Here is a 23,690-nt window from a genome sequence, read left to right on the forward strand (position 1 = left end):
AGGTGAGATAAAGTCAGTGACGTATACAATTACCTTACAGCTAAAAACAATGTTCACCACAGGGACTGTGAGGGGCCATGACATAGGATGCATCCCAAATGGCACCCTATTCCCAATATAGTGCACTACTTTATATTAAGACCCATAGGACTCTGGTCAAAAGTAGTACATTATATAGAAAATATGGTGCCATTTGGGACATAAACCTACTGCGGTCTCTACTCCCTTGTTTTCCCTCTATATTTCTCACTCTCTAAGTAACCAAAGGCTTGTACCATGTTTAGTCATGTCTAGCTTGACATTTGTGTTTTTTCCGGACTTTCCGTTCTAAGAACTGAAGATAAACAACATGAGGCATAGTCACTGTCATTGGAGGAAGAGCACTTCTCTCTGTCCATTCCCAGCGGATTTTATAGCCATTTTCTCAACACTTATCTCTGAGCAGTTAGGCAGCTGGTGATCCGCTCATTGGCTAGAGTGGAGACGCCACTCGTGATTCTTGGTATGTCTACTGTAACCCACTGAGAAAGCCAGTTACAGCCAAACACTCCACCAAGCAGTAAACATATGGGGAGACAGGCACAAACACAGATGCAAATGCACTGCCCACAGGACTGGCTTGCTGGGTTCTTATGGTGCCTTGCCTTTTGATTGTTATGCATGGACACGCATCAGCAGTGGGTGACAGGCCAAATTGCTGGCCTGTGAAACGTCCGTTCTAAGAGGGCCCAGTTTGTCCTGGTGCTTACGGCCTACAACAAATCACAGGCACAATTAATATCCTCAATTGTGTGTGTATGGCCTATACCACCCAGGCACTTTCATGGCTAAAACATTAATACAATTTTCCAACAGTGAAGTGCACATTTATTTATCGGCCTAAAGTTTTACTTAACCAATGATTATACAGTCTTTTGGCAGTAAGAAAAATGGGGGGGGGGGTTAAATAGGTCTCACTTTCTGCCCATTGCATGGATGGGAATGCATTCGCTCAGCAAGGTTGCCGCCCAGAAATAATTTTAATCTGAAGTAGAGAATCTAATAGGTAAGGATTTAGTTTGATTTCAAGTAAAGGTTATCTCCGGGGAGACGGATATCACTCCTGATTATGGTGCAACACAGTTGTAGCTGGTGACATAGAGAGACATAGTGACTCGACGACTACCAAAGCCGCGGTCGAGTGACAGGCCGACTACATAGCAGATGTTGCATTGCATCAACCAATGGTTGTGTGCCTGGTTATGACTGGGTGACTACTGACGCCTTTGAACAGAGCACACACAATATGGACGAGTGAGGAGAAGATGGGTGAGAGGCTCAACAAAAATAGGAATGTTTTGGTATGATCTGTGGCATTTACGCCACTTTTTCATTTTCTGCAAGCATTTACCCACCTACTGTGGGAAAATGCATAATAAATATAGGGAGCGTTACTTTATTCAATGCAAACGGCGATCAGCATTTACCCACCAAATCCTTTACCACTACATCACTAGGTATAACAAAGACTAGTATAGCGATGGGGGGGCAGTCTTGCAGCCTACTACATTGACAATGAAAAGGTAGTATAATGAAAATGCTATATAAACCCAATCCATTACCATTCTATTCTATCATTATAATAAAGTTCTAGAGGTTGATGAGGTGGAGTGGTAGTATTTTCAGTGATGGCCACAAGGCTTTGGGAAGGGCCCTATTGGCAGTACTCTGCATCGTCTCAAATTGCACCGTATTCCGTACATAGTGCATTACTTTTGACCAGAATCCTATGGGCCCTGGTAAAAAGTGCTGCACTATATAGGGAATAAGGTGCTATTTGAGACGCATCCCCTGACATGTCCTGGCAGTGGTGCTCGGAGTGGCCAACCGTAAAATAACCCTGAGTGACAGCTGCTCTCAGGGAGCACTCACAAAGGCTGCCTGCACATGCTGTGGGCCAAATGAACCAAGGGAAAAGCCATGCTAAGCCCTTCTCATTCTTAACATGAGCATAGGAGTAGAACGAGGGGTCCAGTACAGTAGAGGAAGTCAGTCTGTTGTCCTTCAATATGCCTGAATGAAATAGATGGAGGTCCTCTGTATGAAAGCAGGCATTTTACAGTAGCTGCTCAAAACCCTTACCCTAAGTCCCTTACTTTGTTTCTTCAAATAAACAACCAACTACAAAACAACCCAAAAATGCCATGATCCTGTCTTCAATATACACAAATGCAACTAGATTGGAATTCTGAATGATGAAATGTATTTAATTTACAGTTGTAATTATTTCAGTATAGACTTAAAGCCAAGTATTTCCTACAGTAGACCTGCAACTCAATGGCTACAACCCAAATGACAAGTAGTGCATTACTTTTGACCAGAGCCTTAATAGGGTGCCAATTGGAACACAAACCAGAGAGTAGATTTGGCAGTCAAAGCGAATGGGCATAGGAGTAATCCAGACCTAGTGATTTATGACTTCACTGTGAGCTTCCAGCAGTGAGGAAGTACTATGGAGGAGATGATTCAGGTCTGTTACTACCATAAGAGAGGACTATTATTATTATTCGCCAGCCCTCTCTCCCCCCCTTTCCCTGCTCTCTCCCTCTCCCTCTCCCTCTCCCTCTCCCTCTCTCTCCCCTTCCTTCCCTCCCTCACTCCCTCAATCCCTCCTTTGAAAAGGGCCACACACTGCCTGTCTGAGTGAATAACCGTCCCAGTCACATCAACAGGCCACAGGAGGTTGGTGGCACCTTCATTGGGGAGGATGGGCTCGTGATAATGGCTGGAATGGAATAGGTGTAATGGTATCAGATACATCAAACACATGGTTTCCGTTCTGGCCATTATTATGAGCCGTCCTCCCCTCAGCAGCCTCCTGTGCAACAGGCTCACCTCGGTCCAGCCCCAAGCCAGACATCTTCTTGTCCAGACTACTGAACGAAACTTGCATAAACACTCTGTTATATTAGACCTCAAACTGTCCGATCTGGTTTGGCTATCCTGTGTGTATCCTTATGTCCTAAGAGTGACCCCTCCGTCACTATGACCACTGTCTCCCCTGGTAACCTCCAGACAACTCCACTAAGGGCAGGGAGAGGGCAGTGTTTTTCAGCTATAGTGCCAGACAAATGACTTCTACAGAAGGCACTGGAACCGCATTCATACATATAGGAATATCAACATGGGTCTGTCTCCTGTTGGCAGCGGCACTTGTTACTTTTTTCATTTTGGCCTGTCAGACATGACCCCCTTTTCAAACGACCTTACTTCTTCTTCTTTCAAGTGCTGGCACCTCACTCTCAGGCTACGTCCTAAATGGCACCCTATTCCCTATATAGTGCACTACATTTGACCAGGACCCATAGGACTCTGGTCAAAAGTAGTGCACTGTATAAGGACTAGGGTGCCATTTGGGATGAATCCACACTCTCACGTCTAAGCATCTGGGTTTCCATGCCTAACTTAATGCACCTATCAGCCATGAATGGCATATATGATGGCAAATTATATACAGGATCATTCTTTTACTGGTTGATGGGATGATGTTTTGTTTTTGTCAGACCATTACTGGACAGTAAGACCAGTACATCAATCAATCAATCAATTTTATTTTATATAGCCCTTCTTACATCAGCTAATATCTCGAAGTGCTGTACAGAAACCCAGCCTAAAACCCCAAACAGCTAGTAATGCAGGTGTAGAAGCACGGTGGCTAGGAAAAACTCCCTAGAAAGGCGAAAACCTAGGAAGAAACCTAGAGAGGAACCAGGCTATGAGGGGTGGCCAGTCCTCTTCTGGCTGTGCCGGGTGGAGATTATAACAGAACCATGCCAAGATGTTCAAAAATGTTCATAAGTGACAAGCATGGTCAAATAATAATCAGGAATAAATCTCAGTTGGCTTTTCATAGCCGATCATTAAGAGTTTAAAACAGCAGGTCTGGGACAGGTAGGGGTTCCATAACCGCAGGCAGAACAGTTGAAACTGGAATAGCAGCAAGGCCAGGCGGACTGGGGACAGCAAGGAGTCACCACGGCCGGTAGTCCCGACGTATGGTCCTAGGGCTCAGGTCTCTCAGTTGGCTTTTCATAGCCGATCATTAAGAGTTGAAAACAGACTCTGGGGAAGTAGAGAAAGAGCAGCCTGCAGATTTTCCTTAAAGGGATATTTCTGGGTTTTTGCAATGCCCTTTCTCTACTTCCCCAGAGTCAGATGAACTCATGGACCATGTTTATGTCTCTGTGTCCAGTATGAAGAAAGTTAGAGGTGGTTTTGCGAGCCAATGCTAACTAGGCGTTAGCGCAATGCCTGGAAGTCTATGGGTATCTGCTAGCATGCATACAAATGGTATCCACGAGGTCATCTGACTCTGGGAAAGTACAGTGCCTTGCAAAAGTATTCATCCCCCTTGGTGTTTATTCTATTTTGTTGCATTACAACCTGTAATTTAAATGGATTTTTATTTGGATTCCATGTAATTCAAAAAAGATATATAATGGAAAAGAAGTGCGTGCATATGTATTCACACTCTTTGCGATGAAGCCCCTAAATAAGATCTGGTGCAACCAATTACCTTCAGAAGTCACATAATTTGTTAAATAAAGTCCACCTGTGTGCAATTTAAGTGTCACATGATCTGTCACATGATCTCAGTATATATACACCTGTTCTGAAAGGCCCCAGAGTCTGCAACACCACTTATCAAGGGGCACCATCAAGCAAGCGGCACCATGAAGACCAAGGAGCTCTCCAAATTGGTCAGGGACAAAGTTGTGGAGAAGTACAGATCAGGGTTGGGTTATAAAAAAATATCTGAAACTTTGAACATCCCACCATTAAATCCATTATTAAAAAATGGAAATAATATGGCACCACAACAAACCTGCCAAGAGAGGGCCGCCCACCAAAACTCACGGACCAGGCAAGGAGGGCATTAATCAGAGAGGCAACCAAAGGATTGACAGCCGTCCCATATAGATTGCAAAATAGTTGGGAAGAGATTTTTGGCGTACCGATTCCATGGCATAGTGTTTATGAACTGATACGCAAAACGACGCCGGATTCAAAACTTTGGATTTTTCAATTTAAATTATTATACAAAATTCTTGCTACCAATAGAATGTTATTTATATGGGGGAGACAATCTTCCCAGCTCTGCAGATTTTGCTGCGAAGACACAGAATCATTAGATCATTTGTTTTGGTACTGTCCATTAGTAGCTTGTTTTTGGACACAGGTCCAGGAATGGCTAAAGGATTGCAATATTTACCTGGAGCTAACCCTGCAGATAGCACTACTGGGTGATCTGAAAAGTCATAGTCAATCGATCAATAATATAATAATACTTTTAGCAAAAATGTTTATTTTCAATGTACAATCTGTAGAAACAATGAGAATAGAAGGGTTCAGAACTTTTGTAAAACATCACAGTACAGTTGAAAAATATATGGCAAATAGAAATCCAATATGGATGGTGTTAAGAGATAGATGGGAGGTATTGAATGGAGTTGAAGGATGGGACTAATAACAACTAACAACAACTAATAACAACAAGATAACTAATGTAAAGCATACTGTGTCCATAATAAGTATATAGGTTATAGGTTGAGAGCTTTTGTGAAAGAGCACAGTTAGAAAGATATGGCATATAGAAGCAAACCGGACGGACATCATGAAAATGATCGGAGAGGTTGAAGGTAGAGGAAGTTCAGGAGTAAAAACAAACAAAATAGAATTATTGACTGTTTCCATAAAATGTATATAGTATGTATAAGCTGGAAGTAAAGGCCTAAGCATTGTTGTTCACTAGTTTACTCCAATTAGGGAAGGGGTGGTGGGGTTGGAAAGTAATAAAGGGAAATATTTTTTTTTAAAGGAAATGTACAGTTGAAGTCGGACGTTTTCATACACTTAGTTTGGAGTCATTAAAACTCGTTTTTCAACCACTCCACAAATTTCTTGTTAACAAACTATAGTTTTGGCAAGTCGGTTAGGACATCTACTTTGTGCATGACACAAGTAAGTAATTTTTCCAACAATTGTTTACAGACAGATTATTTCACTTATAATTCACTGTATCACAATTCCAGTGGGTCAGAAGTTTACATACACTATGTTGACTGTGCCTTTATACAGCTTGGGAAATTCCAGAAAATGATGTCATGGCTTTAGAAGCTTCTGATAGGCTAATTGACATCATTTGAGTCAATTGGAGGTGTACCTGTGGATGTATTTCAAAGCCTACCTTCAAACTCAGTGCCTCTTTGCTTGACATCATGGGAAAATCAAAAGAAATCAGCCAAGACCTCAGAAAAATAATTGTAGACCTCCACAAGTCTGGTTCATCCTTGGGAGCAATTTCCAAATTCCTGAAGGTACCATGTTCATCTGTACAAACAATAGTACGCAAGTATAAACACCATGGGACCATACAGCCGTCATACTGCTCAGGAAGGAGACGCGTTCTGTCTCCTAGAGATGAACGTACTTTGGTGCGAAAAGTACAAATCAATCCCAGAACAACAGCAAAGGACCTTGTGAAGATGCTGGAGGAAACAGGTACAAAAGTATCTATATCCACAGTAAAACGAGTGCTATATCGACATAACCTGAAAGGCCGCTCAGCAAGGAAGAAGCCACTGCTCCAAAACCGCCATAAAAAAGCCAGACTACGGTTTGCAACTGCACATGGTGACAAAGATCGTACTTTTTGGAGAAATGTCCTCTGGTCTGATTAAACAAAAATAGAACTGTTTGGTCATAATGACCATTGTTATGTTTGAAAGAAAAAGGGGGTGGCTTGCAAGCCGAAGAACACCATCCCAACCGTGAAGCACTGGGGTGGCAGCATCATGCTGTGGGGGTGCTTTGTTGCAGGAGGGACTGGTGCACTTCACAAAATAGAAGGCATCAGGAGGAAGGAAAATTATGTGGATATATTGAAGCAACATCTCAAGACATCAGTCAGGAAGTTAAAGCTTGGTCGCAAATGGGTCTTCCAAATGGACAATGACCCCAAGCACACTTCCAAAGTTGTGGCAAAATGGCTCAAGGACAACAAAGTCAAGATATTGAAGTGGCCATCACAAAGCCCTGACCTCAATTCTATAGAAAATGTGTGGGCAGAACTGAAAAAGCGTGTGCGAGCAAGGAGTCCTACAAACCTGACTCCGTTACAACAGCTCTGTCAGGTGGAATGGGCCAAAATTCACCCAACTTATTGTGGGAAGCTTGTGGAAAGCTACCTGAAACGTTTGACCCAAGTTAAACAATTTAAAGGCAATGCTACCAAATACTAATTGAGTGTATGTAAAATTCTGAACCACTGGGAATGTGATGAAATAAATAAAAGCTGAAATAAATCATTCTCTCCACTATTATTCTGACATTTCACATTCTTAAAATAAAGTGGTGATCCTAACTGACCTAAGACAGGGAATTTTTACTAGGATTAAATGTCAGGAATTGTGAAAAACTGAGTTTAAATGTATTTGGCTAAGGTGTATGTAAACTTCCGACTTCAACTGATCTACCCCCCCCCCCCCCAATTTAAAAAAAATAATAAATACAAACAAACAAAAATACAAATAAGAGACCAAATATAACCCTGAAGGAGCTGCAAAGCTCCACAGTGGAGATTGGAGTATCTGTCCATAGGACCACTTTAAGCCATACACTCCACAGAGCTGGGCTTTACGGAAGAGTGGCCAGAAAAAAGCCATTGCTTAAAGAAATAAAATAAGCAAGCACGTTTGGTGTTCGTCAAAAGCCATGTGGGAGACTCCCCAAACATATGGAAGAAGGTACTCTGGTCAGATGTGACTAAAATTGAGCTTTTTGGCCATCAAGGAAAACGCTATGTCTGGCGCAAACCCAACACCTCTCATCACCCCGAGAACACCATCCCCACAGTGAAGCATGGTGGTGGCAGCATCATGCTGTGGGGATGTTTTTCATTGGCAGGGACTGGGAAACTGGTCAGAATTGAAGGAATGATGGATGGCGCTAAATACAGGGAAATTCTTGAGGGAAACCTGTTTCAGTCGTCCAGAGATTTGAGACTGGGACGGAGGTTCACCTTCCAGCAGAACAATGACCCTAAGCATACTGCTAAAGCAACACTTGAGTTGAGGGGGGTGAATACTTTCGCAAGCCACTTTAGATAAAGGGCCTCATTGCCAAAATCCCAAAGTATCCCTTTAAGCTGAGTCTTCTACAAGTCAGCCATTCCCCCTTTTAAACTATGTCTTTCAGTGAAACCTCTCAGCGTGTGATAGGGCACTGCTGAGATGCAGCAGGGGGGAATGTGTTGACGTGTGTGTGTGCGTGTGCGTGTGAGTGCGTGCATGCATGCATGTTTGAGTGTGGGTATGACTCACATGCGATGCGGATGTGGGCTTTGCGGCTCTTGGTGGTCCCTGCAGAGCTCCATGCCACACACTGACACCAGAAGTCCTCAGGTCCAAACAGCTCCTCTACCTGCTGCCGAGAGATCTCGATGCTGGCCTCACGCACTACCAGTCCTGCAGAGGGAAGAGAGACAAAGCTGTCAACACCCACAATATCAATCAATCAATCAAATGTATTTTATAAAGCCCATTTTACAGCAGCAGTTGTCAGAAATATGCTTTTCAGATACTGGGCCTAAACCCTAAAGCAATGCAGAAGAGAAGTACATTGGCCAGGAAAAAACGCTTTAGAAGAAAATGTAAGAAACCTAAAGAGGACCCATTACACAATACACTCTGGCTGTGTTTACACAGGTAGCCCAATTTTTATAAATGTTTTTAACTCAGTCATCCTGTGGGATATTCAGTGAATATACATCAGTATATAGATACTCTGGCCAGACAGCATTTACAAACACATCATTGAGATTACATGGACATTAGAATTACATGGGTAGTGCAATATTTGGGACATAGGGACAGATTTGGTTACAACATTTCAGACTGATCTAAAATCAGATAAAAGGGACACTTTAGGATTTTGGCAATGGATACCATTTTTATATCTTTGTGTCTAGTATGAAGGAAAGTAGAGGTAGCTTTGCGAACCACTGCTAACGAGCATTAGCACAATGACTGGAAGTCTCTGGGTATCTACTAACATGCTCGTGAAACTACCTCTAACTTATTTCATACTGGACACAGAGACATAACAATGGTATCCACGAGCTTATCTAACTCGGGGAAAATATACAAAATCCCAAAGTATCCCCTTTAAAATCAGATCATGATCACTTTATTGGTAGATTGCACACAAGATCCAACAAACATTTTAATTCTGCTTTTAACCCAACCGAAAGACACATAAATGCAATGCCTTCAGAAGGTATTCAGACCCCTTGACTTTTTCCACATTTTGCTAGGTTACAGCCTTATTCTAAAATTGATTACATTGTTTTTAATCTACACAGAACACCCCATAATGACAAAGCAAAAACAGGTTTGTCTTGGCTGTGTGCTCGTTGTCCTGTTGGAAGGTGAACCTTCGCCCCAGTCTGAGGTGCTGAGTGCTCAGGAGCAGGTTTTCATCAAGGATCTCTCTGTACTTTGCTCCGTTCATCTTTGTCTCGATCCTGACTAGTGTCCCAGTCCCTATCGCTGAGCCACAGCATGATGCTGCCACCACCATGCTTCAAAGTAGGGATGGTGCCAGGTTTCCTTCAGACATGTTGCTTGGCATTCAGGCCAAAGAGTTCAATCTTAGTTTCATCAGACCAGAGAATCTTGTTTCTCATGGTCTGAGAGTATTTAGGTTCCTTTTGGCAAACTCCAAGCGGGCTTTCATGTGCATTTTACTGAGGAGTGGCTTCCGTCTGGCCACTCTACCAACAAGGCCTGATTGGTGGAATGATGCAGAGATGGTTGTCCTTCTGGAAGGTTCTCCCATCTCCACAGAGAAACTCTAGAGCTCTGTCAGAGTGACCATTGGGTACTTGGTCACTTCCCTGACCAAGGCCCTTCTCCCCCGATTGCTCAGTTTGGCCGGACGGCCAGCTAGGAAGAATCTTGGTGGTTCCAAACTTCTTCCATTTAAGAACGATGTTAGGCCTGTGTTCTTGGGGACCTTCAATGCTTCAGTAATTTTTGGGTACCCTTCCTCAGATCTGTGCCTCGACACAATCCTGTCTCGGAGCTCTACAGACAATTCCTTCGACCTCATGGCTTGGTTTTTGCTCTGACATGCACTGTCAACTGTGGGACCTTATATAGATGGGTGTGTGCTTTTCTAAATCATGTCCAATCAATTGAATTTACCACAGGTGGACTCTAATCAAGTTGTAGAAACATCTCAACGATGATCAATGGAAACAGGACGCACCTGACCTCAATTTTGTGTCTCATAGCAAAGGGTCTGAATACATTACGGGGTATTGTGTGTAGATTGCTGATGATTTGTATTTATTTAATCCATTTTAGAATAAGGCTGTAATGTAACAAAATGTGGAAAGAGTCAAGGGATCTGTGCCTCAACACAATCCTGTCTCAGAGCTCTATGGACAATTCCTTCGACCTCATGGCTTGGTTTTTGTCTGACATTCACTGTCAACTGTGGGACCTTATATAGACAGGTGTGTCTTTCCAAATAATTTCCAATCAATTGAATTCACCACAGGTGGACTCCAATCAAGTTGCAGAAACAGCTCAAGGATGATCAATGGAAACAAGATGCACTTGAGCTCAGTTTCCAGTCTCATAGCAAAGGGTCTGAATACATATGCAAATAACGTATTTCTGTTTTTTATATTTAATAAATTAGCAAACATTTCTAAAAAACAGTTTTCTCCTCGTCATTATGGGTTACTGTGTGTAGATTGATGAGGAAAAACATTTATTCAATCCATTTTAGAATAAGGCTGTAACGTAACAATGTGGAAAAAGTCAAGGGGTCTGAATACTTTCCGAATGCACTGTATACACACAGCTTTTGGAGAGGGGTTAAGTGCCTTGCTCAAGGGAACAACAGCAGGCAATGGCATCTAGGGTTTGATACAGCAACCCTACAGTCGCCATATTTTTTCTCATCAGACCCGGGATTCGAACTTGCCGCCCTCTGGTTGATGGCTCGCCTCTCTAATAGCTAGGCTACCTGCTGCCCTGTCAATAGTGGAGACAATAGTCATAGTTACGACATGTGCATCATCCTACCTGTAATTACAGTACACTGTGAAACTCATATGAGTGTTCTATCACTCCTTCTCTTTCCCCATGTCTTTTCTCCCTGCTGTCTGTGTGCATAGTCGAGAATCTGAAACCACTGCGCTGAATTCACAGGGCTTTTAGTAGCAGAGGGAGGGGAGAAATAGAGGGAGCAGGGAGAGAGGGGGTAGAAAATCACTTGTCTGTTTATTTAAGGTTCAGGAGATTTACACAGACCCTTTATAACAATCAGGCAGAGCCCTCGCCAGGGAATCGGGGGCTCTAGCTTAGCACTCATGCAAAATTCAAACTACAGCCGTCAACGTGGAAGAGCCAGGATGGAAGTGATGTGTGCGTGTGCGTGTGTGTGTGCGCGTGTGTGTGTGTTGAGAAAGAGAGTGAAATAAAGCGAAACGGAGAGAGAGAGCAGCCGAGAGAGAAAAGATTGGGAAAAAGAGGGGGCAGGAAGAAAGAGATAGAGGCAGAGAGGGACTGTAGAAATAGAGAAACGTAATAGGAGAGATAGAGTACAGCGAGGGAATAGGAGGAGATTGCCAGTAGAAAGACAGAAAAAGAGAAGCAGGGAGCGACAGTAGTGGAATTAATTGGGGAGTCAAGGCCACAGAAAATCAATGACGGTGATAATAATGAAAAGTGTTGTATTCTCAGAGGGCAGGAAACACCTGTCAGATGGCGTCATTTGTTAGGTATTTGTGTTTAGGAATGGAGTCGTGCCGCTCTGAGTTTGGGCTTTTGGGGGCACACACACACACACACACCTCAACAGAACAAACTTGCATACAGGACTATCCAAAATGGAATGTCTGCATTCTGAATGTGAAAACACAGACCAGAATCACTGGAGTTTTACTTTACAGGAGTGTACTAACAGCCTTGACATCAAACTAGGTCTAAAAACATGAACTTGGGGAGGCCCCCATAGATTTACCACAGCTTTAAAGATGATACAATGCCTTCAGAAAGTACACATACTCCTTGACTTATTGCACAGTTTGTTGTGTTACAGCCAGGATTCTAAATGGATTCAATTGATTTTTTCTCACCCATCTACACATAATACCCCATAATGACAAGGTGAAAACATGTTGTTGTTGTTTTTTTACTTATTGAAAATGAAATACACATATCTCATTTACATAAGTATTCACACCCCTTCGCTATGAGACTCCAAATTGAGCTCAGGTGCATCCAATTTCCTTTGATCATCCTTGAGATGTCACTACAACTTGATTGGAGTCCACCTGTGGCAAATTAAATGATTTGGACATGATTTAGAAAGAAACACACCTGTCTATATGAGGTCCCACAGTTGACAGTGCATGTCAGAGCAGAAACTATACCATGAAGTCCAAGGAACTGTACATAGATCTCCGAGATAGAATTGTGATGCGGCGGATATCTGGGGAAGGGTATAAAACTGATTCTAGAGTGTTGAAAGTTTGCAAGAACACAGTAGTCTCCATAATTGGGAAATTGAAAAAATATGGAACTACCCAGACCCGACCAAACTGAGCAACCGGGCAAGAAGGACCTTGGTCAGGGAGTTGACCAAGAACCCAATGACCACTCTGACAGAACTACAGAGTTCCTAGGCTGAGATGGGGTGAATATGTATGCACGCTCAAGTGTTCTGCTTATTTTGTCTTATTTCATGTTTGTCAATTCTCAATGTTCGTCCTTTTTCCTGTGGAGACCATTGTGTAAAAACATGACTGTTTTATTGATTCAAGTTAATAAACTGTTCAAGAGAATATACTGTTGTGTGTGGGAGGGGGAAAAAAGTATTTTTCAATGTATATTCAGCTAAAGAAGGAGTGGGTGAACAACAAAAGTCAATAAGTTATTTGAAAAATTATGAGAATAATTCATCAACAACATCTCATAAATAAATGCGAGCAGGGGTTATGGATTTAACGAGATACTGTTTTTTAACTGGCTAGATTTCAAATAATATTCTATTACTTAATGGAATAAATCCTATAATTAATTATACAGGGATGAATTGAGGGGATCGTCTTTTTTGAATGGGCAAAGACATTTCGCACTTCTCTCCCTAATCAACCACGTCTTTACCCACTCACACAGTGTGTGCATGAATAAAGACAAAGCTCTTCTTGCAGACATAACTGCAGTCTCTCCTCCTTTGATTCAAAGGCTGGAGATCCCTTTGGAGAATACAGAGAGAGGAAACAGGGAAAAGGCTGTTTTGAATATGATCATCAGCGGGTCATGTCACACTATTGTTCTATAAGAACCTCACACAGACACAAAGAGAGGAGACACAAACAAGGAGAGAAAGAGAGAGGGACAAATAGATAGATACTGTGGATCTCCTCTGCAGTCACAGTCCGCTCAAGCAGAGAGAGAGAGAGAGAGAGAGAGCACCAAGCGCTCAGTCGATCCCCACAGCAAAAACAGACAGAGGAGCGTGCTCATTCAAGTTCACACCAAGAGTAACAGAGAATGAGAGGAGCCAAGAAGGGATCAAATCAAATCTAATCTAATTTTATTGGTCACATGCGCCGAATACAACAGGTGCAGACATTACAGTGAAATGCTTACTTACAGCCCTTAACCAACAGTGCATTTATTTTTAACAAAAAAAGTAAAAATAAAACAACAACAAAAAAGTGTTGAGAAAAAATAGAACAGAAGTAAAATAAAATAACAGTAGGGAGGCTATATATACAGGGGGGTACCGTTGCAGAGTCAATGTGCGGGGGCACCGGCTAGTTGAGGTAGTTAAGGTAATATGTACATGTGGGTAGAGTTAAAGTGACTATGCATAAATAATTAACAGAGTAGCAGCAGCGTAAAAAGGATGGGGTGGGGGGGCAGTGCAAATAGTCCGGGTAGCCATGATTAGCTGTTCAGGAGTCTTATGGCTTGGGGGTAGAAGCTGTTGAGAAGTCTTTTGGACCTAGACTTGGCACTCCGGTACCGCTTGCCGTGCGGTAGCAGAGAGAACAGTCTATGACTAGGGTGGCTGGAGTCTTTGACAATTTTGAGGGCCTTCCTCTGACACCGCCTGGTATAGAGGTCCTGGATGGCAGGAAGCTTGGCCCCAGTGATGTACTGGGCCGTACGCACTACCCTCTGTAGTGCCTTGCGGTCGGAGGCCAAGCAGTTGCCATACCAGGCGGTGATGCAACCAGTCAGGATGCTCTCGATGGTGCAGCTGTAGAATTTTTTGAGGATCTGAGGACCCATGCCAAATCTTTTCAGTCTCCTGTGGGGGAATAGGCTTTGTCGTGCCCTCTTCACGACTGTCTTGGTGTGTTTGGACCATGATAGTTCATTGGTGATGTGGACACCAAGGAACTTGAAGCTCTCAACCTGTTCCACTACAGCCCCGTCGATGAGAATGGGGGCGTGCTCAGTCCTCTTTTTTTTCCTGTAGTCCACAATCATCTCCTTTGTCTTGGTCACGTTGAGGGAGAGGTTGTTGTCCTGGCACCACACGGCCAGGTCTCTGACCTCCTCCCTATAGGCTGTCTCATCGTTGTCGGTGATCAGGCCTACCACTGTTGTGTCGTCGGCAAACTTAATGATGGTGTTGGAGTCGTCCCTTGCCATGCAGTCATGGGTGAACAGAGAGTACAGGAGGGGACTGAGCACGCACCCCTGAAGGGCCCCCGTGTTGAGGATCAGTGTGGCAGATGTGTTGTTACCTACCCTTACCACCTGGGGGCGGCCCGTCAGGAAGTCCAGGATCCAGTTGCAGAGGGAGGTGTTTAGTCCCAGGATCCTTAGCTTAGTGATGAGCTTAGAGGGCACTATGGTGTTGAATGCTGAGCTGTAGTTAATGAATAGCATTCTAAAGTAGGTGTTCCTCTTGTCCAGGTGGGAAAGGGCAGTGTGGAGTGCAATAGAGATTGCATCATCTGTGGATCTGTTGGGGCGGTATGCAAATTGGAGTGGGTCTAGGGTTTCTGGGATAATGCTGTTGATGTGAGCCATGACCAGCCTTTCAAAGCACTTCATGGCTACAGACGTCAGTGCTACGGGTCGGTAGTCATTTAGGCAGGTTATCTTAGAGTCCTTGGGCACGGGGACTATGGTGGTCTGCTTGAAACATGTTGGTATTACAGACTCAGTCAGGGACATGTTGAAAATGTCAGTGAAGACACTTGCCAGTTGGTCAGCACATGCTCGGAGTACACGTCCTGGTAATCCGTCTGGCCCTGTGGCCTTGTGAATGTTGACCTGCTTAAAAGTCTTACTCACATCGGCTACGGAGAGCGTGATCACATAGTCATCCGGAACAGCTGGTGCTCTCATGCATGCTTCAGTGTTGCTTGCCTCGAAGCTAGCATAGAAGTGGTTTAGCTCGTCTGGTAGGCTTGTGTCACTGGGCAGCTCGCGGCTGTGCTTCCCTTTGTAGTCTGTAATAGTTTTCAAGCCCTGCCACATCCGACGAGCGTCAGAGCCAGTGTAGTACGATTCAATCTTAGTCCTGTATTGACTCTTTGCCTGTTTGATGGTTCGTCGGAGGGCATAGCGGGATTTCTTATAAGCGTCCGGGTTAGAGTCCCATTCCTTGAAAGCGGCAGCTCTACCCTTTAGCTCAGTGCGGATGTTTCCTGTAATCCATGGCTTCTGGTTGGGGTATGTACGTACGGTCACTGTGGGGACGACATCATCGATGCACTTATTGATGAAGCCAGTGACTGATGTGGTGTACTCCTCAATGCTGTCTGAAGAATCCCGGAACATGTTCCAGTCTGTGCTAGCAAAACAGTCCTGTAGCTTAGCATCTGCGTCATCTGACCACTTTTTTATTAACCGAGTCACTGGTGCTTCCTGCTTTAGTTTTTGCTTATAAGCAGGAATCAGGAGGATAGAGTTATGGTCAGATTTGCCAAATGGAGGGCGAGGGAGAGCTTTGTATGCGTCTCTGTGTGTGGAGTAAAGGTGGTCTAGAGTTTTTTTTCCTCTGGTTGCACATTTAACATGCTGGTAGAAACTAGGTAGAACGGATTTAAGTTTCCCTGCATTAAAGTCCCCGGCCACTAGGAGCGCTGCATCTTGATGAGCGTTTTCCTGTTGATTTATGGCCTTGTACAACTCATTCAGTGCAATCTTAATGCCAGCATTGGTTTGTGGTGGTAAATAGACAGCTATGAAAAATATAGATGAAAACTCTCTTGGTAAATAGTGTGGTCTACAGCTTATCATAAGATACTCTACCTCAAGTGAGCAAAACCTCGAGACTTCCTTAGTATTTGATTTTGTGCACCAGCTGTTGTTTACAAATATACACAGACCGCCACCCCTTGTCTTACCGGAGTCAGCCGTTCTATCCTGCCGATGTAGCGTATAGCCCGCTAGCTGTATGTTATCCATGTCGTCGTTCAGCCACGACTCGGTGAAACATAAGATATTACAGTTTTTAATGTCCCGTTGGTAGGAAAACCGTAATCTTAGGTCATCCAATTTATTTTCAAATGATTGAACGTTGGCTAATAGGATTGATGGAAGAGGCAGTTTACTCGCTCGCCGTCGGATCCTTACAAGGCACCCCGATCTACGTCAACGATATCTCCGTCTCTTCCTCACGCGAATGACGGGGATTTGGGCCTTGTCGGGTGTCTGTATGATATCCTTTGCGGCCGCCTCGTTGAAGAAAAAATCTTCGTCCAATACGAGGTGAGTAATCGCTGTCCTGATATCCAGAAGCTCTTTTTGGTTATAAGAGACGATGGCAGAAACATTATGTACAAAATAAATTACAAATAACGCGGAAAAACACACATAATAGTACAATTGGTTACAGGGCTGTAAAACGGCAGCCATCTTCTCCGGCGCTGTTTACTCCGGATGGTGGATAGGGCAGGGTTACTGGACTGCAGCAGATTGGAGGGTTGGAGGGGAGGGATGGAGGGATGGAAGGGGGAATGGTGGAAGGAAGGGAGAGAGGGCATCAGTCTGATGGCCTGACGTATACCACCCTGAATGTGATTGATCATCATAGTCCCTCCTGGTTCCAGTCTCCGGAGCCTCCTCAATTTGTTTTGGGAGAGCCGGTGAACCACGACATTCTGGGACATGTGAGGGAGTCCATGGCGACACGCCTGCCCACACCCTGACTCACATGCTACGGACACACACACACCGCTAGGAACGGCATTGTGCACTGACACAGAAAGTAATTGACCAAATGTTTTAACCATCATGGCCATAAATAATTGAAACTTGTGATTCACACAACAATGGGACTCGGTTCCCTAGCAAGGGAGAGAGGAAACGTGAGATGAAGGACAGGAGATAGAACAATCTATGGGAGTGTGACGGTAATAAAGGAAATGAATTGGGCCAATATCACCACAGCCAATAGCATGGGCTAAATCCCAAATGGCACCCTATTCCATATATTGTGTTCCCTATTCCCTATGGGCCTTGGTCAGGAGTAGTGCACTATAAAGGGAATAGGATGCCATTTGGAACGTAGCCATGGTCATCATCACAGGTCAGTGTTACTGGCGTTCTAATACCCTCTAATATCTTGCTAATGGTTCTACTGTAACTCAGGTATCACACTCTCCTTATGGATACCGTATTACCCATTCAACCTTTGGGACCCCTGTCCTCAATTGCATACCGCAGAGTTGGTAATAGACAGTTCTGTACCACATTAATCACACCAATGTGAGGACATTTGACATTAACAGGAAGGCAATACTATCCCTCTTACCATTAGCTCTGGGGTAAAGTTTTATCTAGGTACAGATCTAGGATCAGCTTCCCCTGCCCCAAACCTAACCTTAACCATTAATGGGGAAAATGCTAAACGGACCCAAGATCAGCGTCTAGGGGCAACTTCACCCTATAACTACACTCTTAGAAAAAAGGGTACCAAAAGGGTTCTTTGGCTGTCCCCATATGATAATCGTTTTTGGTTCCACGTAGAACCATTTTTGGTTCCAGGTAGAAACCTTTTGGGTTCCGTGTAGAACCCTCTGAAAAAGTTTTACATGGTACCCAAAAGGGTTCTACCTGGAACCAAAAAGGGTTCTTCAAAGGGTTCTCCTATGGGGGAAGACGAATAACCTTTTTAGGTTCTAGATACAGTGGGAAAAAAGTATTTGTTCCCCTGCTGATTTTGTACGTTTGCCCACTGACAAAGAAATGATCAGTCTATAATTTTAATGGTAGGTTTATTTGAACAGTGAGAGACAGAAAAACAACAACAAAAATCCAGAAAAACGCATGTCAAAAATGTTATAAATTGATTTGCATTTTAATGAGGGAAATAAGTATTTGACCCCCTCTCAATCAGAAAGATTTCTGGCTCCCAGGTGTCTTTTATACAGGTAACGAGCTGAGATTAGGAGCACACTCTTAAAGGGAGTGCTCCTAATCTCAGCTTGTTACCTGTATAAAAGACACCTGTCAACAGAAGCAATCAATCAATCAGATTCCAAACTCTCCACCATGGCCAAGACCAAAGAGCTCTCCAAGGATGTCAGGGACAAGATTGTAGACCTACACAAGGCTGGAATGGGCTACAAGACCATCGCCAAGCAGCTTGGTGAGAAGGTGACAACAGCTGGTGCGATTATTTTGCAACTGGAAGAAACACTAAAGAACTGTCAATCTCCCACGGCCTGGGGCTCCATGCAAGATCTCACCTCGTGGAGTTGCAATGATCATGAGAACGGTTAGGAATCAGCCCAGAACTCCACGGGAGGATATTGTCAATGATCTCAAGGCAGCTGGGACCATAGTCACCAAGAAAACAATTGGTAACACACTACGCCGTGAAGGACTGAAATCCTGCAGCGCCCGCAAGGTCCCCCTGCTCAAGAAAGCACATATACAGGGCCGTCTGAAGTTTGCCAATTAACATCTGAATGATTCAGAGGAGAACTGGGTGAAAGTGTTGTGGTCAGATGAGACCAAAATCGAGCTCTTTGGCATCAACTCAACTCGTCGTGTTTGGAGGAGGAGGAATGCTGCCTATGACCCCAAGAACACCATCCCCACCGTCACACATGGAGGTGGAAACAACATGTTTGGGGGTGTTTTTCTGCTAAAGGGACAGGACAACTTCACCGCATCAAAGGGACGATGGACGGGGTCATGTACCGTCAAATCTTGGGTGAGAACCTCCTTCCCTCAGCCAGGGCATTGAAAATGGGTCGTGGATGGGTATTCCAGCATCACAATGACCCAAAACACACGGCCAAGGCAACAAAGGAGTGGCTCAAGAAGAAGCACATTAAAGTCCTGGAGTGGCCTAGCCAGTCTCCAGACCTTAATCCCATAGAAAATCTGTTGCGGGAGCTGAAGGTTCGAGTTGCCAAACGTCAGCCTCGAAACCTTAATGACTTGGAGAAGATCTGCAAAGAGGAGTGGAACAAAAGCCCTCCTGAGATGTGTGCAAACCCGGTGGCCAACTACAAGAAACGTCTGACCTCTGTGATTGCCAACAAGGGTTTTGCCACCAAGTACTAAGTCATGTTTTGCAGAGGGGTCAAATACTTATTTCCCTCATTAAAATGCAAACAACATTTTTGACATGCGTTTTTCAGGATGTTTTTGTTGTTATTCTGTCTCTCACTGTTCAAATAAACCTACCATTAAAATTATAGACTGATCATGTCTTTGTCAGTGGGCAAACATACAAAATCAGCAGGGGATCAAATACTTTTTTCCCTCACTGTAGCACCTTTTTTTTCTAAGAGTGTAACAATTACCTGTAGGTAGGACTGGTGTCCTTCCTTATATAATGTGTTGTAAGGTATCTCAGGGGTGAAGTTTCCATTAGTTGCAGATCTAGGATCAGCTTCCCCTTCCCTAATTCTAACCTTAACCATTAGAGGGAGGGAGAGAGAGAGAGAGAGAGAGAGAGAGAGAGAGAGAGACTTTCACACTCAAATAGCTATCGACCAGCTCATCCCAGCCAGGCAGTGCCTTCTTATCTGTGGTTTTCTTTTCTTTCAATCAGGGGAAATTAGAGAGGAGCAGAGTCCAGAATGACTGTAACCTCTGGCCCTGCTCCATTCTCCCTGCTCAGCACCAGGCTGCTATGGAACAGGCAATACTACTACTATTTCACAACCATAAATACTTAGACAAGCAAGCGCACACATTTTCTTCAGGAAATGTCCTTTTATAGTTATTTTTATACACTTCTTCTTATGACACCAGAACTAAACACCAAAACACTCACTGCTTTCCTCAAAGTCACAGTGGAAGTCATACCTGCAGAGATGGGCAGTATTTCTGTTACATGTATTTGAAATACATATTTTAATTACTTCTGAGTATTTTATATGTATTACACTGGGCTGAACTACATTCCAACTACATATTTTGTAACAAGATAGTTTTTTATTTCAAAATACTTTTCAATACCATTTCTTTATAGCGGTTCACAATTCTTAAGGCCATTTTCACCCTAGTTTGGTATCAAAAGTCTGATGGCACTATGGTGTGAACCAACAGGACCCTGAACAGCTTCTACCCCAAGCCATAAGACTGGTAAATAGTTACATAGTTAACCAATAGCTCTCCGGATTATCTTCATTGACCCATTTTGCACTAATCTTTTGACTCATCACATACGCCGCTGCTACTGTTTATTATCTATCCTGTTACCTAGTCACTTCACCCATAGCTACACTACATGACCAAAAGTATGTGGACACCTGCTTGTCGACCTTCTCATTCCAAAGTCATGGTCATTGATATGGAGTTGGTGCCCCCTTTGCTGCTATAACAGCCTTCACTCTTCTGGGAAGGCTTTCCACTAGATGTTGGAACATTGCTGCCGGGACTTGCTTCCATTCAGCCACAAGAGCATTAGTGAGGTCGGGCGATTAGGCCTGGCTCTCATTCGGTGTTCTAATTCATCCCAAAGGTGTTCGATGGGGTTGAGGTCCCATTATGTGAGCTTGTGTGGCCTACCGCTTCGCGGCTGAGCCGTTGTTGCTCCCAGATGTTTCTACTTCCTAATAACAGCAGTTACAATTGACCGGGGCAGCTCTAGCAGGGCAGAAATTTGAAGAACTGACTTGTTGGAAAGGTGGCATCCTATGATGGTGCCATGTTGAAAGTCACTGAGCTCTTCAGTAAAGCCATTCTACTGTCAATGTTTGTCTAAAGCCATTCTACTGTCAATGTTTGTCTATGGAGATTGCATGGCTGTGTGCTCGATTGTATACACCTGTCAGCAACGGGTGTGGCTGAAATAGCCGAATCCACTAATTTGAAGGGGTGTCTAGGGTGAACGCACCAATTGGTGAGTCGCTCTGGATAAGAACGTCTGCTAAATGACGTAAATGTGCCCTCGAGCAAGGCACTTAACCCTAATTGCTCCTGTAAGTCGCTCTGGATAAGAGCGTCTGCTAAATGACTAAAATGTAAATGTAAATGTGTCCACATACTTTTGTATATATAGTGTATATGTACAAATCTACCTCAATTACCTCGTACCCCTGCACATCAACTCGGTATTGGTACCCCATGTACAGTTGAAGTCGGAAGTTTACATACACTTAGGTTGGAGTCATTAAAACGTGTTTTTCAACCACTCCACAAATTTCTTGTTAACAAACTATAGTTTTGGCAAGTTGGTTAGGACATCTACTTTGTGCATGACACAAGTAATTTTTCCAACAATTGTTTACAGACAGATTATTTTACTTATAATTCACTGTATAATAATTCCAGTGGGTCAGAAGTTTACATACACTCAATTAGTATTTGGTAGTATTACCTTTAAATTGTTTAACTTGGGTCAAATGTTTCGGGTAGCCTTCCACAAGTTTCCCACAATAAGTTGGGTGAATTATGGCCCATTCCTCCTGACAGAGCTGGTGTAACTAAGTCAGGTTTGTAGGGCTCCTTGCTCTGACACGCTTTTTCAGTTCTTCCCACAAATTTTCTATAGGATTGAGGTCAGGGCTTTCTGATGGCCACTCCAATACCTTGACTTTGTTGTCCTTAAGCCATTTTGCCACAACTTTGGAAGTATGCTTTGTCCATTTGGAAGACCCATTTGCGACCATGCTTTAACTTCCTGACTGATGTCTTGAGATGTTGCTTCAATATATCCATATAATTTTCCTTCCTCATGATGCCATCTATTTTGTGAAGTGCACCAGTCCCTCCTGCAGCAAAGCACCCCCACAGCATGATGCTGCCACCCCCGTGCTTTACGGTTGGGATGGTGTTCTTCGGCTTGCAAGCGACCCCCTTTTTCCTCCAAACATAACGATGGTCATTATGGCCAAACAGTTATATTTTTGTTTAATCAGACCAGAGGACATTTCTCCAAAAAGTACAGTCTTTGTCCCCATATGCAGTTGCAAACCGTAGTCTGGCTTTTTTATGGTGCTTTTGGAGCAGTGGCTTCTTCCTTGCTGAGTGGCCTTGACTCGTTTTACTGTGGATATAGATACTTTTGTACCTGTTTCCTCCAGCATCTTCACAAGGTCCTTTGCTGTTGTTCTGGGATTGATTTGCACTTTTCGCACCAAAGTACGTTCATCTCTAGGAGACAGAGCGCGTCTCCTTCCTGAGCGGTAAGACGGCTGCGTGGTCCCATGGTGTTTATACTTGCGTACTATTGTTTGTACAGATTAATGTGGTACCTTCAGGCATTTGGAAATTGCTCCCAAGGATGAACCAGACTTGTGGAGGTCTACAATTGTTTTTCTGAGGTCTTGGCTGATTTATTTTGATTTTCCCAAAATGTCAAGCAAAGAGGCACTGAGTATGAAGGTATGCCTGGAAATACATCCACAGGTACACCTCCAATTGACTCAAATGATGTCAATTAGCCTATCAGAAGCTTCTAAAGCCATGACATCATTTTCTGGAATTTCCCAAGCTGTTTAAAGGCACAATGTATGTAAACTTCTGACCCACTGGAATTGTGATTCAGTGAATTATAAGTGAAATAATGTCTGTAAACAGTTGTTGGAAAAATTACTTGTGTCATGCACAAAGTACATGTCCTAACCGACTTGCCAAAACTATAGTTTGTTAACAAGATATGTGTGGAGTTGTTGAAAAACAAGTTTAAACTTCCGACTTCAACTGTATGTAGGTGGTGCAGAAATACAGTACACATTTCCGGAATGAATAAATAAAGGGAAGAGTGTTGATGGCAGTGAAGCTGTTTTTCAATAGAATGAAGAAATCCCCTCGGGCTCGCCACGTCATTATAAACTACAAGCCACATTCAGCTGCCAAAGTGGCAAAATTAGTTTCCCTGTTGCCTACAGGTACCAATTATGCTGCATCCGCTCTGTTATTTATCACTGTCGTCGGGTGGAAAAGGGGACTGGTATATAAGTACCCTGCAGACAGGACTCTGACTGCAACAGGGATGGCCACATTTCCCGCAGATGACACCAAAGGAGGTTGGTGGCACCTTAATTGGGGAAGACGGGCTTGTGGTAATGGTTGGAATAAGAGGAATGGTATCAAATACATCAAAAACATGGTTTCCATGTGTTTGATGCAATTTCATTCGCTCTGTTTCAGCCATTATTATGAGCTTTCCTCCCCTCAGCAGCCTCCACTGGATGA

At 43.6% G+C, this 23,690-nt stretch overlaps 1 protein-coding gene across 1 annotated transcript in view; it reads right to left on the minus strand.

Moving 5' to 3' along the window:
- Nucleotides 1-23,690, minus strand: part of LOC311144279 (netrin receptor UNC5C-like) — a gene marked incomplete at its 3' end in the record, with an annotated part of 327,628 nt that overhangs the window by 190,223 nt on the left and 113,715 nt on the right. Inside the window, exon 3 of the mRNA XM_084180292.1 lies at nt 8,361-8,504. Coding sequence (XP_084036418.1) covers nt 8,361-8,504 — 144 coding nt within the window. The remainder of the gene's footprint in view (nt 1-8,360; nt 8,505-23,690) is intronic.

This window comes from Coregonus lavaretus (genome assembly GCF_964263955.1).
Source record: "Coregonus lavaretus genome assembly, chromosome: 17".
Taxonomy (NCBI): domain Eukaryota; kingdom Metazoa; phylum Chordata; class Actinopteri; order Salmoniformes; family Salmonidae; genus Coregonus; species Coregonus lavaretus.